Source organism: Phyllostomus hastatus, unplaced genomic scaffold (genome assembly GCF_019186645.2).
Source record: "Phyllostomus hastatus isolate PE091 unplaced genomic scaffold, TTU_PhHast_1.1 phas_contig_17, whole genome shotgun sequence".
In the NCBI taxonomy this organism is placed as follows: domain Eukaryota; kingdom Metazoa; phylum Chordata; class Mammalia; order Chiroptera; family Phyllostomidae; genus Phyllostomus; species Phyllostomus hastatus.
Window position 1 is genome coordinate 17358737 of NW_025333664.1, and position 16645 is coordinate 17375381.

The following is a 16645-nucleotide window of genomic DNA, read 5'->3' on the forward strand; positions in this document are numbered from 1 at the left end:
GGGGTTGAAATGTCCTAGAAGAAACGTTTCCCCCTGAACTGAGCCTGTTCCTTACCTGGCTCAGTGGGGGGAACCCCGAGGAAGGATCTGAGGTAGAGGGGGCCACTCACACACCTAGACACACCTAGATGGGTATGAAGCCATGCTAGGTGAGGGGGTGTCCCAGAAATGTACTCACCGCGGTGGGGGAGGTGAGACAGAAAAAGAAGTGGACCTGGTGCCGCCTGCTCCTCAAGAGCAGGAGGAGGTGAAGGACCAGGTTGGGGGGAGGAGGAGTAAGGAGAAAATGGGCAGGTGGGGGAAGAGAGATGGAAAAAAGGGAGACGCTTCATCTTCCTGACCCGTGGGAAGGGAGGGGAGGGGGAACGGGGCGGGGGGAACAAGAGGGTGCAGAAGGGTAAACGCAGCCCTATCCCCCCGCCCCAGTGGCAAGGAGGTGCCACCCTAAGGGTGAGTGGCCACCGGAGGGGCAGCCAAAGGACTTATCTGGCTCTACCCGCGCGGGTTCCGACTCAGGGAGAAGTAGCAGCGAGGAGCCGGGTAGGGGGAGGAGTGACAGACATGTGGGGATGTCTACAGCAGCGGAGACAGCCCTGGAAGGAAAGAAATGGCTCTTCCAGAGCCGGGGCTTGGGTGTCGTCCGAAGTTGCTCTTTCGAGAGAACGTGTGGGACTCAGGGCAACGGTCTGCGGCCCCTGCCAGCCACCAGCTGGGTCAGAACCTAATCCCAAAGCATCGCTATTCTGGCACCTCCTGGAGGGCCGCCTCCATCTTAGCGGTGCGGAGCCTGAAACCGGGGTCTGGGAGGACGGAGAATGTCTGGGATCACAGCCGGTCAGGGTGTGCAGGGCCGAGCGGGCACCCGAGGGCTCCACCGTACCTACGTCTCTAATAGGGAAGCTGAGGCAGGAGAGCCGAGCACACCCTCGAGGTGTGAGGTTTGAGGTTTGGGTTCCATTCCAGCTCTGCCAGTGACCTTGGGCGAAATCGCGAGTTTCCCCGGGGCTTCAGTTTACGAATCTGTACTATGGGATAATTGGTCTCGCTCTGCCCCGTTAAGGGGGCGGAGTTCGCGCACGCTCGGCAGAGCGGCCAGGGGCGAGGTATCGGCTGTGTATATGGATGCTTGCTCCTGCGTGCTGAGGTCCTCCCGGCCTCTACCTGGGAGCACCCCCTCTCGCCGCTTGCGGGGCGCCTGCCGGGACCCTGGGCGCAGGGGAGCCCCCTCCGGGTGCGTTCCCCAGGCCCGCCAGGGAGGGGGCGGCGGCCGAGAGAACGAGGAGAGAGTCCGGGCCGCGGCAGCTCCTGCCTGCCTGACCCTCGAGGGGGTCGCTGTTGCCTCGCAGATCCCTCCCTCTCTCGCTGCCTGTGTCCCTCCCTGCCGCTCCCGCCGCGTCCGCCTTTTGTTCGCGGAGCCGCGCGCACCCGAGCCGAGGCGGCGGGGCGGGGAGCTGGCGGGGCTGCGCGGGGGGCGGGCCGCGCCGGGCGGAGCCGGGGCCGGAGCAGCCTCGGGACTCGGAGCCCGAGGGAACGATCGGCGCGCAGGCAGCCGGGGCCCGGGTGCGCTCCGAGGGCGCGGCGAGGCCGAAGGGGCGGGCACCGGGCGGAGCCGCAGCCGGAGCCGGGGCGCCTGGAGGCGAGCGGGCCGCTCTCTCCGAGCTCAGAGCAGTGGAGAGACCATTCGACGAGGGCCGGGGCCTGAGCGCAGTGTTGGGGCTGAGGTGGGCCGGGAGGGACCGCGGCCCGAGTGCCTGGAGCGGCACCCGGACCCTCCCCAGGGGTGCGGAGGCCGGGCGGGCCCGGGCCATGCGCGCGGCTCTCTGAGGCCAAGGGAGGCCGAGATGGAGGCGCCGGCGGGGGAGTCCCCGGCCCGGGGCTGCGGCCCCCCGCCCGCGCCCACCCCAGAGAGGAAGAAGAGCCACCGCGCGCCGTCTCCGGCCCGGCCCAAGGACGTGGCCGGCTGGTCCTTGGCTAAGGGCCGCCGCTGCCCAGGCCCGGGCGCTGCAGCCGCCTGCAGCGCCGCGTCCTCCGCGCGACCCGACAAGAAGGGGCGCACTGTGGCTCCCGGGACGCGGGGTTCAGGGACGCGGGTCGCTGGGGTCCGCACTGGAGTTCGTGCCAAGGGCCGTCCGCGCCCGGGTACCGGGCCGAGACCGCCTCCACCGCCCCCGAGCCTCACCGACAGCAGCTCGGAGGTATCCGACTGTGCGTCGGAGGAGGCACGCCTGCTGGGCCTGGAGCTGGCTTTGAGCAGCGACGCCGAGTCGGCGGTTGGGGGCCAGGCGGGGGCCCGCAACGGGCAGCCGCCCCAACCCGCGCCTCCCGCACAGCAGCCTCCGCGGCCGCCCGCCTCCCCAGATGAACCGTCGATGGCCGCGTCGTCGGTGGGCAGCAGCCGCCTGCCACTGAGTGCCTCACTCGCCTTCTCCGACCTCACCGAGGAGATGCTAGACTGCGGGCCTGGCGGCTTCGTGCGAGAGCTGGAGGAGCTGCGCTCGGAGAACGACTATCTCAAGGTTGGGGCGCTGATGGGGGAGAGGGAGGCCCTGGGAGGCACCGGCTGTCACAATCCCAAGGGGCTGAGGCACTAGGCCCGCTGCCCCACTGAACGAGCTGGAAAAGGGGGCCTAAACCCTCGGAGACCACCCTGAGGTTGATCTAGGGCTCCCTCACATCTCACTGCTCCTTTTATTTGGGAAACCCTCTCCTGTGAGGAAGTTGAGTGAGGAGACTGGCTGAAGGGTTCTGGTTTGGGAAGGGAGGAGGATTGAGAAAACTGCTTTGCAGGACGCCTGCATGGCAGAGGGCCTGGACCTCTGGCTTCTGCTGCTCAGAACCCCCATCCCCAGGCCAGAGGGCAGGCGGTCAGTGGATCTCCTTTTTGGGGGCAGGCACTGGTGTGCATGCTGCCAGGGAGACCTGTGGCCAGCCCGCGCCAAGGAGAGGCCGGAACACCACCCTGAGTCTTTGCTCAGGGCTTTCCCTGGCAGAGGCCTGTCCCCGCCTGCCTTTCAGGGCGGGTCCTGTTTGAAAGCATGACATCTGGGAACATCCCTTTGGCTGCAGTCCGACTTCCGCCCAGTCTAACGGTCCCACAGCCTGGGAGGATGATGTCGTGAGAGAACCGGTTCAGAGGGAGATTCCTAAATTCCAGGATGCTGGTTGCTGCCCTCTCTGGGACAGGCCCTGTGTGCACAGCAGCCCGTTGGCCCCTCATGGCCTGGCCCGTGTCCTTCCCACATTCCCACGAGAGGAGGAAAGCTGCCTGTCTGAAAGGGGCATTTCCTCTAGACACGCAGGGGGCCCCGAGAGCACCCCTGGGAGAGCAGGCTTTGCCTTTGCCCTCTCTGTGAGCGTGAGCACCTGCTGGGCGCAGGCCAGGCTCGGCACTGTGGCAGCTTTAGGGACAGCCCAGACCTCGTGTATCGACCTTGGCCAGGCAGCCTGGAAGCGTCATGGGCTCTAATCTACTGCCACTGGCTGGGCAGAGTTTGGGAAGAGGCTGCAATGGCACCTACTCTCGTCAGTTGATGGCCTGGCACAAGGTCCGAGTGCCCCTGGCCAAGAGCTGCAGAGCTGACAGTGCGCTGCTGATTTACGCCGGCCTGGCACCACTTAGCGCTGCTTCGTGCCTCTTCTGGCCAGTGCACTTCCCTCTTGCCAGAGTTTTTGAGGTCTTGCTCAACCATGGCTCCCCCTCCCCACGTCCCCAGGACCTGCCATCCAGCATGTGTTCGGTGAATGCGTGTGGAGTAGAGCACAGGGCCTGTCTCAGTCAGGATGATGCACCCCTGGTTAAGTCTTCCGAAAGGTGTTCAGTGTTGGTGGTCAGGGGTTCGTGCAGCTCCTGCAGTCTTCAGTGGTGAGGAGAGGACAAGTAGAAGGTGGGTGGGAGGAGGGAGGCAGGCCAGGAGGCCTGGCACTGCCTGCCCCCTTGGTGCTCTGAGCTGCTTCTTGTACTTTCTGCCTGAGATGCTCTAAACATAGACCCTGAGGTCCTCCCTCCCACCGCCGCCTCCACTATTCACCTTGGGTAGAGAAGATGGGCCGTTGAGCTTTGCTTCAGGGTCCCCTCATGCACCCACCCCCATGGCCTGCTGTCCATCCCAGGAAGTCACCAGGCAGAGCTGTGGAGTGCATCTGAGCCACCCATCACTGTTTAGATGAAACATAGTCCCAAAGGGCTGGGGGTTGAGTCTCAGGTCTCCCTGGGGCCAGGGCCTGCTCGGGGACCTCCCACAGCCGAGGCCAAGCCTGAGCCTCGGCCTTTCCCATTCGTTCAGTGTTTCTGGCTTTGTATGCAGGCCGCAAGATGCTGTTTGTTGGATTTGGGGTCTGTAGCTTCCTGGCTGTGTGGTGTTAGTCAAGTTACTTAATGTCTCTGGGCCTCAGTTTTCTCATTGTAAAAAGGCACATCACCCATCTTCCAGCCTTAAGGGTTAAATGAGATAATGTGTGCAAACACCACCAGAGCGTCTGGCATGTAGTGAGCCTCGGCTGAGAGTAGCTGTCATCACTGCTATTCTCGAGCGGCATGCGACACGTTTCCATGGGCGCCTTTTATGTTCTCCCGTGGATTCTGTGGGGGCAGAATGGATCCTCCTCCCCATCTGCAGCAGGCTGGGCTCTTGCTCCTGACTTCTCATTCATTCATCAACTGGATGCAGCCGTGGGCAAGGATGAGGTGTCTGTTTTCATGGAGCACTGGGTCTAGTCCGGGAGCCTGGAATTAAACAATAGTCATACAGCAAATCACAGCACGGGCCACGATAAGGGTGGAGAAGGGTACAGTGTGCCAAGAGCACATGGAGGTGGGGCTGGGGGCGCTCAGAGAGGCCAAGGGCTGAAGGTTGATATGGGGCCAGCTGAAGTAGAAAAAAGCTAGTTGATTTCGAGAAACAGCAAGCGTCTAGGCTGGAAGAAGAAGGAGCTTGGATGAGAGGCAAGCAGGGCCAGAGGGCACAGTTCTCTCTGTGCACACTCGGGTCGGTCTCTGAACTTCCCCAGAGCTTTGCTGAGCCCAGCTGCCAGCCTCATGGAGGTGAGGTGGAAATCTGGTGGTTGCAGGTGTGCTGCGAGTGTAGGAACCGATTCAGGACGCGGCGATGTTTTTGTTCTGCAGACGGTGAACCGTGGCCAGAGCGGCGAAGGGCTGGTGGGTCCCAGAGCCGGTTCTCCGGGCAGCAGCACACTGTCCACGTGATTCCTGCCCCTCTGGGCCACTTGGCTTCTAAGATGCATGAGCTGAGTTACCAGGAGGAGGAATCTGGATCCCCGGTGTGTCCCCTGCAGGCCCCGTGCTCCTTGGCTTGAGTCCCATAGAGGCTGGTGGGGCCCTGTTCAGGCTCATCTTCCAGCTGGTGGGGGACACGGGATTGTCAGCTGGGGAAGGCCTCTCGGGCGATGGTGGATCTCCTGTCACATGACGCCTGCTCTGGGGCCCAAGTGGGGCGAGTGTCCGTGGGCAGGTCTCTCCCAGAGAGATGGTAGAAGGAGCTGCTGCAGGGAAGGGGGTAAGCTCGCTGTCGCCTGACTTATTCAGAGGGTCTGGGCTATTCAGAGAGGGTCTCGCATGTTTGGGTGAGGATGTGGGGTTGGTGGAGAGCAGAATGCGGGTGGTTGTGACCACTCGAAGAGGGCTCTGGAGGGGATTCATGTGGTGGCTGCAGCGGGGCTGCCGGACCTCAGGGTCCCTTCCAGCCAGGGAAGCCTGACGGTTGTTCACCTTTCCAGTCCCAGGGTTCTGAGATGCGTCTCTGGCTGCAGAGCAGACCCAGGGACTGTGTTGGACCTTCAGAGCCCTGGGGTTCTGAGATCTCCCAGCTCTCCATCACCACTGACTGTCACCCACCATGGCGGAAGGACGTGCTGGGAGCCCACCGGGTCTGGGTAGAAGAATCTGAGCATAGGAGCCCAAAGACCTGGCTTGGAGAACTAACTCTGCCTTTTACTGTGTGGCCATGGATAAGTCACTTGGCCTCTCTGAGCTACTTTTTGTTTTCATCTACGTGATTAAGATGATGGAAACTGCCTGGGCAACTGCATAGGATTGTTGTCGGGACTAAGGAAGGTGTGAGTAGATAAGAAAACATTTTGCAAGCAGTGAAATCCTACATCTCTTAGGGAATTGTTCATATTTTAACCAGTGAGTAGACAGGATGTCTGTGTTTTCATTCTTGGGGGAGCTGGGAGCAGCCTGGAGGGTGGGTCCCCTTAGCTGTAGGATATTAATAAATCGGGAGCCGCTCCAGGAAGGACAAAAAGGTATGATCACATTCCACGCTATGTGTGCTCTGTGAAGCAAAGCCTTCCTACCCCTTTGCAGGGGATTTGAGTGTTTGAAGTGCAGCCAATGGAGATGTCAGCCCAGAAGGGCCCAGGGGAAGCATCTAATCCACCCCCAGCTCCCATTGAACATTTGGGTAAATGGAGGCCCCAGGGCACACAGCCAGGATGCCAAACCTGGCTGGTCTACCTCTGGGTCCTGTTCTTTCTGCAGGATTACTGGGACAGTGTGAGCTTTTGGTTGCTAACAGTGTATCTAGTCTGGGGTACACGGGCTGCTGCGAAGAATCCCGTTGTGTGCCAGGCTCTAGGCAAAGACTGGCTGGAAACACGTGGAGAATAGCATATGCTGGGACCGGAGAGCCGGGGGGCGGGGCGGGGGGGGTTTGGAGCCTGCGGGTGGGGGTGGGGCATGTGTGTGCGCATGCATGTCTGTGACTATGTACTGGCCCCGAGGCAAACTGTTACTGGGCCCAGCGATCGGAGATCCTGGAGGAAGTGCTGGGGGTTTGGATCCAGCCTTAAGGGTTTGATAGTGGTTGGGCTGAAGCTCAGGGTGCTGGAATGTTAGAGGCAGCCTGGGGACCCCCAGACCACTGATCTCCGGACTTTTTGGGTCTCGTCTCACAGATGTGATCAACTCTTGGTCACTCACGATGTGCCCGGCTCTGGTTTAAGTAAGCCCTTTAACCTCGTAGCAGTCCTGTGTGGAAGGCTCTGATATCAGACCCCTTGGACAAACGAGGAAACCAAGAGGCTGTGTGACATGGCCAAGGTCGCATGGCTAGTGGACTTGCAGACCACCCTAGACAGCCTTTCTTTTCCCGTCTCTCTTCCGTCCTCTCTCACATAGGAGGCAGCCTCGGTTTCACAGAACAGGTTCTTGCCACCTTTCTCAGCTACGAGCTGTGTGACCCTGGGTGAAACACTCAGCCTTTCTGAGCCCCTGTTTCTTCTTCTGTAAAATGGGGCCTAAGCCTGCCCGCTCCAGGGTCGTGGGGACGCTTTCAGTGTGATGAAATAGATCAAGGGCACAGTAAATGTCACTGCCTCTCCCAGTCCTCACCTTTCTCTTACCTGCTTCTCTAGACATTCATTCATTCATTCATTCATTCCACATGTTTTCTGAGTGCCTCCTGGGTACCAGGCCAGCAAGTTGTGAAGTTCTCAGCTCCTGGGAGCTTTAGGGGGAGGGCTCCAGTCTATCTGTCAGGGGACAAGGGAGGGGCTGGTCATCATGGTCAGTAAAGCTGCTAGCTGGTCCCTTCCCTGATCCCAGCTCTCCTTGTAGCATTTGAGAGGTGGCCTAGAAGAAGTGTGGGTCTTTAAGAATCCTCAGCCATTTGCCTGTCGTGGCAGGATGGTATGGGGGGCGGGGAGTGGGTAGCTCCAGTGAGATGGAAAATGAGATGGAAAATCTGAGGCGGCTGCCACTGGGGCCTGTGGGGACAGGGCTCCCTGGGCTCCCAGCATTCCCCGCAGAGGGGCTGGGCCTGTGTCCCTGGGCGCGCGCGCACGCACACACACACACACACACATTCACAGCTTGTGCCCAGAAGTCCACACGTCTCACGCACTCAGTGCCATGCTCACGTCGCGTGTGTCCCGCAGCACAGCTCCAGGCACATCAGAGAGGAGATGCGCACAGGGAGGTGCACAGACCCAGGCAGGTGAGCGGCCTCCTGTCTCGTCATCACAGCCGCACATCACCAAGCAGACTTGACAGACGCACACGCCCTCTAGGAAAACCCGGCTCAGAAACACACCCTTGCACACACAGTGCACCCCTGATGTGCATGGCCGTTTCCCAGAGATGGACACATGGACACATTACGCACAGGCTCCAGCATCCGAGGGAACCCACAGGTCGGCCTCTGCCAGGTGGGCACAGACTCGTGCTCGCAGCCCGGTTACCCCCACGGCCTCTTCCCCAAGGGGAGCAGCAGAGGCCCTTGCTTGCACAGCACCCGGGCTCACAGACACACCCCGGAGACACGCGGCCACGTGGCCATGTACACACAAGGGACGTGAGCACGGGGCACTCGGATGTCAGACTTGTAGCGTTTGCTAATGGGAGCTGGAGACCCACCAACCCAGGTGCCCAGGCGCGTGCGCTCATGTACACACACACACACACACAGGCTGCGACATTTCACCCACACAGAAACACAGGAAATCCTGGTCCGTGTCTCCCTGGAGCCAGTGTGTACAAACTACTGTTTTCAGCCCCTCTACAAGGCTTCCTCCCACAGGGCTTCTGGGAACTGTGAGGAGTATGGTTTTGTGACCTCCTGGGTCCGAGGCCCTGGGAAGCCTGGCTGGGGCTGGGTGGTTGGTGGATGGGGGCTGGCAGGTCACCAAGTCAAGAGAAGCTGCACCAAAGGCCCTTAGGTCCCCGGTGCCCAGCATTTGGGCCTGGGCCCAGTGGGCTGAGTGGAGTGGAACACTGGTCAGGCCTGCCCGCGGGAGGAACACTGCCCAAGAGCACCTCCCTTCTAATCTCCTCAGGATTTCCTGTTCGCCCTCATCCCCCTCCTCCTGCCCCTCTCTCCTTACTGGGGGCCGTGGAGAGCCGTGTCACTCCTGGCCTAAACGTGCCTGGTTCCACCTGGGGACCAGTGAAGGAGGTCAGGGTAGAGGAATTGGATGAGATGTGGGCATTCAGAGGAGAGGCCTGGGAGACTTCCTGGAAGAGGGGGCCTTGGAGCTGAGGCGTCAGCCTTGAGTGGCTGTCTCTGCTTGCAGCTGCTGGAACAGTGCCTGGCAGTCGTAGGGACTCGGTCATTGTTTGCTGCGTGATTGAGTGGAAGGCAGTAGTAACCAGGGCCTGTAGGTGAGCTGTAGGCAGGCTGCAGGCTTGAAACACAAGAGCTGAGGGAGTGGTGGGTGGGGGCCTCGGCGAGGGAGAGGCTGAGAAGGGCATTGAATGCCAAGCTGAGGGCGTGTCAACACCTTGATGAGAGGGGGCTGCACTGACCTATAGCAAGGCTAGGAGCTGCCCCCTTTCCATGTGTCTGTAGTGCTGAGTACAAGGCTCAGGGGTCCAGGGTGGGAGGGAGGGAAGGCTGTGTGGTCACACGGACAAATTCCGCCTTTGGAGTCAGGCCTGGGGCCAAACCTTGCTTTGCCACCTACTTCCTGTGCCTGATCTCCACGTGCAAATCTCCTTACCAAGCTGCAGTCTTCCTGTCAGTGAAATGGGAACTTAATTCCTTTTTTGCAGTAAGTTCTGGAGAGTTAGTGTTCAGTTTTAGGGTGCTTCCAGCACTGGCCTGGGCACAGAGGAGGAGAGGGATCCCTCAGGGCAGAGGGAGTTCCCCAGGGCTCCAGGCAGGGGCTGGGCCAGCAGCCAGGTTATTACTAAGGTCATTCCCCCCCCACCCCGTGCCCCAAAGGAATGACCTCATCTGTGGTCACATTCTCTGCCCTCTGGTGCCAGAAGGAACTTGGAGCTGGGGTGGGGGAAGAGTCAGGGACCCCGGGGAGTTTGGGGCCGGGCTGACCCTGGCATTCACCAGGGTCACAGGCCTGCACTCTCGCAGACGGTGCTGGCCTTTCCGAGGAGTGGCAGGGAGCAGAGAAGGTGGAGCGGCGGGCCAGCCCTTCCCTGGTGTCCAAGGCTGTTGGGCACACTGTGGTTTGCAGCCAGGCTGACCTGGACTGGAGCCCTGGCTCCTCCTTTTCCTCTGCGATCTTCTCCTTTATGAGCCTCAGTCTCCTCATCTGTGGAGTGGCCATGCTGATAGCACTCACCCTGCAGCGTTGCTGCGAGGACTGCGTCAGAGAACGCGTGTCTGTGAGGCTCAGCCGGAGCAGCTCTGAGTGAGGACTCCCGGCTTCTGCCCTCACGGCTCACAGCGCATCAGTCTGACGGCCTCTGGGCCCTGGGTCCTCGGTGGCGCTGCTGTGCCTGGCTCTGGGTGGGTGTAGAGGCATGGAGCAGGGGCCTGGGCGGCGTATGTGCAGCCGAACAGCATCATGGGCTTCACCAGACACATCTCTCTCTCGTGCCTCCCCTTTCCTTCCCACCCCAGTCTTCTCTGGACAGTCGAGGCCAGTGCCACAGACTGTAACCCAGAATACTCCTTTGCTAATGGACGGTCACCTTGGGGTTCCCAAGCGTAAAACCAGTTTGGGGTCCCACAGCCAGGCTGGACCAGCAAGACATTTCCTCTGGTTTTGCCTGAGATAGGCACGGGATCTTCTGGGCCAGCTGCATCAGCCTCTCCCCTCTGCACCTCTCCTTGGCCCGGCCCAAGTGCCTGAGCAGCCTGTGTGGTCCTGCCTCGCCCTTGCTCCTCCCCCACCCCCACCCCCAGCTCCCAGCGCTCCCTGCACCCCGGCCTGAGCTCCTGTGCTGTAGTCCACCCCCCCCCCCGGGGGAGGGGGGCCTTCAGACTTGCTAGGTCCCCTCCAGCTTCGTGTGTTCATCTCCAGGCCAGGCTCCTGTGTTAGACACCTAGAGCTTCCTGTAGGCTCCTTCGGGGGATTTGCCTCAACTGTAATTAGGTTATTAATTGGGTAATTACAGGTTTCCCCGGCAAGTCCCTCCCTCTGTGTGTTCAGCACTAGGGCGGAGACCTTACCAGGGCAGGATTTAGTCTGTTCCTTTTACACAGGTATCAGCTGAGACTCAGAGAGGTCAAGGAGATGGCCGAAGGTCACACAGCTGGCAAGAGGCAGAAGGACTGGGGTCCCGTGGAGCTCTTTCCAGGTGGCTGGGCAGGGGCAGGGGCAGCAGCAAAGGCACCGCGCTGTGAAGTGCTAGGGGTGCTGGCTCCCCAGGCTGTGTGCCCCGGGGCCACTCTCCTGACCCTCCAGTGGCTTTCTCTCCCCGCAGACCTCGGAGCGCTTTTTTCTCCCTGCTCAGAGGTTTGGCTGCAGCCCAGAGGCCGTTGAGGAGATGTTTTAAACACATCCAGATCCAAATACTGCCTTCCTTCCTGTCCGCGGAGAAAGGACAGCAGGGACAAGGGCAGGGGCCCTCCCTGTGAGCGCCCATCCCCCGCCCCCGCCCAGTGGCAGCGGGGGCTGCAGGTGTCTCCCTGCTCCGTCTGGTGAAGCCTGGAATGGGGCAGTGACAGGCCAGGCCTGACCTTGGTGGGCGCCCGTCTCTGGGCCTGTCCTCGCCCCCAGCACATGCACACGCATGCGTGTGTCCTGCACAGCTCCCCAGCAGAGGGAGCGTCTGTGGGGTCAGTCACAGAGCTGTTCCAGATCTGGGGACAGGGGGTGTGTCCTCTCCTGATTGGCTGTGGGGCCTCTATCTTCCTGAGCCTCTATTTGCTTATCTGAAAAATGGGCACAGAACAATAGCGCCCACTCCAAAGGCCTGTCATGGAGCACGAGATAATGGGACTCCCTTCGGAGCGCAGGCCGTGGTCTGGCACGGGGTAAGCCCCTGCAAATATGAGCTCTGGTTGCTGTCGCTGTGGTCCCACTTCCGGGACTCTGTGGTCTAGTTCATTGGAGCGCAGACTTGGCCTCAGGTCCTGGCTGTGCCCCTTCCTGTGTGACCTTGGGCAACAAAGTCGACCTTTCTGACCTCGGTTCCCCATCAGTCCGTTGGAGCGGGCGGGGATAGGAGGTGACGTGTGCTGCCTTCGTGTGGCCGGCAGAGGGGGCGTGCTCAGGTGGCGACCTGCCCGTTATTTATTGGTGTTGGAGATGCGAGTCTAGGACCCTGGTCTTCCCTCGTGACCCTCTGGGTCACCAGACGAGGCGGCCTGCAGGCTGGCTGGAGTAGGGGCATTGTACGGCACAGCGGTGCCTACTTGGGCTTCCTGGCCCGCCTTCTTCGGAACCTTTGACCCTCACTCCCCCAAAACTAGAGCCTAGCTTCCATCCAAGGAGGCCAAGCCGAACCAAGCTCTGGGCTGGGAGACAAGAGCCCAGCATCCCTTCCTGCTCAACTGTGGACCCTCTGGGGCACTAGGTGTTGTCCCAGTCCACCTCTAGGCCTCAGTGTCTCAGTCCGTGAAAGGATGGAGTCTTGGGGTTCCCCTGGCCCCACTGCTATGCCCAGAGCTGGGCAGGAGCTGGGAGGAAGAGGAGCTTTGTAGAGCCTTCTGCCCTCCTTGGGGTCCAAGTGCGATGATCTCATCTGGAGCCTTGACAGACCCTGGGGGATGGGCAGAAGGGACAGCAGATGGCTGCCCTGGCCTCTCGGGGGTGCTGGCACGCCGCCCCTGTGGCCACTGCTGGCCCACCCTGTGGGTCAGGCCTTCTGGGCTGGGCTGAGCGGTCCGTGCCAGAGCCAGGGTGGCAGATGGGCAGGCAGCCTGGGCTTTGGCCCGAGGGAGGGACGGTGGTGGCCAGGGCAATGTGGGAGATGGTGGCCCATGCAGAGATTCCTGTTCCTCCACAGAGTGGGTGCTGTCCCACAGAGCAAAGGTTCCGGATCCCTCAGTTCAGCTCTGTCACTGTTCCTGGGTCTGTTCGCCCATCGGCCAGTCAGGTCCCTGGAGCCTGGGTGGGTGTGACCTCTTGGGTAAGGTTTGGAGTCTGGCAGGGATGCACCCTGGGAGTCGGTGCGCTGGGGTCCGAAGCCTCCATGGACGTTAGCTTTACAGAACCGGAGAATTAAATGCAGACGCAGCTGCGCTGACTTGAAGTGGCTTCCTGCAGGGGTGGGGTGGGACGGGGTGGCAGCCTTCCCCTCTGAGGACCCATCGCTTCCTTCGGCAGCTGTTCATTGAGCTGCTCCTTTGTGCGCCAGGCTGGTCTCGGCCCACCTGCAGCTCACGACCTGGTGGTAGAGACCCGCATTCCCCAAGCACACAGACCAATAAGTAAAACAAGATCACAAATAAGCCTGTGATGCAGTCCCTGAGAGAAACACAGGTTTGAGGTGGACTCCGTGGGCCTGGCGGGGCTGGAAGGCTTCTCTGGGAGGTGGCACAGAGGGGAGCAGGTTGTGCGGAGACGCGGGGCAGCAGAGGCAGGTGGCTGTGGGGCAGGCCAGGTGTCTTCCGGCTGCGAGGGGAGGCCCCGAGTGGCTGGGACGCAGCCAACAAGGGGTGGGGGCGGATATGGAGATGGAGAAGTGGGCCGAGATCTGGCTTGGCCAGGTAATGTAAGATGTGGCTTGAGAGCGGAGCTCTGCTCCTCCAGCTTGATGTCGGGGGCGTGCAGAGCCAGGCCCTGGGGTCGAGACCCAGGCCTCGCAGATGAGGCAGCTCTGGTGAGAACAGAGGCTCCGTCGTATCTCGTGCCTTAAGCTCTCTGCTGAGAATAAGTCTCAGAATAATGTTTTTAAATATTTGAAGTAAACTGTAACAGAAACCAAATACGGTTTTTTTTAAACAAAATTTTTTTAGCTTTTTTTTAAAAGATTTTATTTATTTTTAGAGAGGTAAGGGGGAGAGAGAGAGAGAGGGAGAGGGAGAGGGAGAGGGAGAGGGAGAGGGAGAGAAACATCAACGTGTGGTTGCCGGGGGCTGTGGCCTGCAACCCAGGCATGTGCCCTGACCGGGAACCAAACCCGTGATGCCTGGTTTGCAGCCCTCGCTCAATCCACTGAGCTATGCCAGCCAGGGCAAAATATGTTTTTTTAATTATATTTTTAAATCATGCTACAGTAATATGTGTGTTTATCCACTCATCAGATCAGTGGCAGGTCTGCTTACTGCTGTAATTTCAAAGCACCGATGATTATAAACACTATTTTGAGTCTTCTGCAACGACTCTTAGGTGATATGGAAATACCCGTGGTTTCTTTTGGTGGCCAAGTCACAGGTACTGCCACTGGAACTGTGGCTTGTTCAGAATGGAAGCACGTGGTCATGTGTAGTTAGAGGTTAGAGAAAATAAAGATGTAATTTGTTTTCTTCCCACCCACGTTCATGTACAGCTTGAATTCTGGTGAACATGAAAGAGCCTGAAGTTCACAGTCGGAGCCCTGCTGGGAGGGCCCCCCTTCCCTCTGTTTCTCTCGGTTCTCCATCTCCGGAACGGGGTGGTGAATCCTCTCTCCTGCCTGTCCAGGGGGGTTCTGGGAGGACCCATGAGATGATTCCGATGGAATGTCTCCATAAACCGCAAAGCCCTGTGCGAGCTCGCGCTATTAGCAGTAGTATGAGCTCATGTTTGGCCCTCCAGCCCGGCACGGACCAAGAGACTCTTCCTGGCCAATTCCCCCAGGATACCTGGGAACCAGTCCATTGCAGGGAGCAGGCATGCCTGCCTCTGAGAGGCTGCTTCCTGCAGGCTGACTTCATGGATCATCAGGGGGTGGGGCGGGTAGGGGTGGGAGGGTGGACAGAGATGCACTTGGTGGACAGGCAGTGGGTGGGTGAGCGGGAGGTTCCCTGGGTAGATAGACCCTGTGTCTCTTCCTGGGGTGGCATAGGGGTCTGAGCCCAGTCCTGGAGCTGCCCAGGCTCTCCCTGACTCTTTGTAGCTGGCTTCGGGCTGGGACCAGGAGGGCCTACCCCGCTGGGCTGTGCAGAGACGGTGCAGGGCAGAAGCCGTGCTCGTGCTTTCATTCATGCATCCACCCGGAGACAGTGATGCTCTGGACCACATCCTGAGCAACGCTGGGGACCAGACATGAGTCAGAGCCAGCCAGCACCTGCGCTCCCCCCAGCTCCCGGGGAAGATAGACTTGAAACCAGGCAAATGCAAGCTAAAGTTCTTAGCATAAGAGGTGAATGGAGGTGGGAGTTGAACCAGATTGGGGGAGGAGGGAATGTTCTGGAAGGATGAAATTATTAGGAGTTAGCCCAGCAAAGGCCATTCTCGCAGAGCAAAAAGCCCAAGCACACCTGGGTGTAGAGCATAGATCAGTGGCACGAGCCCAAGGTCGCAGGGCCTGTGCGGATTCCAGCTCTACCCTCCGTTGCTTGAGCAGGTCCTGAAGACTTCTGAGCCTCAGTTTCCTCATCTGCAAAATGGGAAGGTTTCCAGTATCTGTTGCACAGGGCTGGTAAGAGTATTGTGCACACCTCGTGCCTGGGCAGGCGCCTGGTGATTAGTGAGCTTCCCGATAGGTGGTAGCTTTTTATTTATTTGCTTATTTATTTTTTTTTCAATTAGAGTTGACATTAAATATTATTTTATATCAGGTCCAGGTGTGCAACACAGTGGCTAAACAATCATATAACTTATGAAGTAATCCTTCCAATAACTCAAGTACCCACTCGGGACCATACACAGTTATTACAATGTTATTGACTGTATTCCCTGTGCTGTGCTTCACGTCCCGTGACCGCTTTGTAACTACCCATCTGTGCGGCTGAATCCCTTCCCTTTCTTTTAATCCGGCCCCTGACCCGCCTCCCCTGGCCGCCACCAGTCTGTTTCTGCATCTGAGTCTGTTTCTGCTTTGTTCGTTTACCGAGACTTTGTTGTTCCGATTCCACATATAAGTGAAGTCATAGGGTGTTTGTCTTTCTCGGACTGATTTCAGTCAGCATCCTCGGTGGCAGCTTATTTTTAATCGTGGTGTGTCTGGACAGGCCGGGGTGGGGCAGGGCCAGGACAGGGGCGAGCCCGGAGCGGGCAGGAGGCCAGGGCAGCCTGGGTCCCCGGGTGAAGGGCTTGGGTCTGACGCAGAAGCCAGTGTGATCAGCAAAGTAAGCATTTTCTATAAAGGGAAAGGCTGACTCCCCTGGTAGCAGTGTGGGCGCTCCACTCCTACCCCTGCTCCCTGCTCCCTGCTCCCTGCTCCTCCGCTCGCTCTTCTCGGTCCTCGGAGAGGCCGACCAGACCGGACCGAGTGGCCGGAGGGGATGGGTGTGGAGGGCTGGCAGGCCGTGCGTGGTCTGGGCACCTTTCCCCAGCTTCTTTCCGCTGACTTTCCTGATAGGGGATGATCGGGGGCTTCGAGGCTCTGAGGTGGGGGCACTGCTAGGCAGTGTGGTCTTATTTTTGTCTGCAGTGGAGGGAGAGATTTGGGGTTTCCCCACTGATATTGGGGGACTCTGATAACCTTGTTGGGTAGCCAGCCACGAGGCCCGCGGAGTCCGGTGGACTTTGGCCCCTCCTGCCCCACTTTCACACAGTCTGGGGGTGTCTAGGAGCAGGGAGGGGCTCAGCAAGGAGCTGGAGCAGCTGAGCTCCCACCCCGTCCCCCCACTTGGATCAGGCAGTCACTGGAGAGCCGTGCAGGGACCGGGGTCGGGACTGCAGAACCGAAGAGCCCCGGGAGATCTGGAGGCTCCGTGAGGCCTTAGTACCTCTGGAATAAACCAGGGTCCTGCTCCCCTGGGTGCCCTCCCCATGTCCCTGCCCCGGCCCTAGGCCTGGAAAGCTCAGTCCGGGCCTAAATCCTGCATTGGCCAGCGTCTGCTGCCCACGTCCCAGCAGCCCCAGGCTCTGCGGGCCACAAGCTGGCCTTTGTGGACTTGCCCTCTCACAG

The 16645-nt window shown here is 59.8% G+C and overlaps 1 protein-coding gene across 2 annotated transcripts in view; it reads left to right on the forward strand.

Annotated features, from left to right (window-relative positions):
- Positions 1–1504: 1504 nt before the first annotated feature.
- The window catches only part of SOGA1 (suppressor of glucose, autophagy associated 1), a 65423-nt gene continuing 50282 nt past the window's right edge, over positions 1505–16645 (forward strand). For both annotated transcript variants that reach the window (XM_045832567.1, XM_045832568.1), the window contains exon 1: positions 1505–2516. In XM_045832567.1, coding sequence (XP_045688523.1) covers positions 1842–2516 — 675 coding nt within the window. In that variant the 5' untranslated portion in view covers positions 1505–1841. The remainder of the gene's footprint in view (positions 2517–16645) is intronic.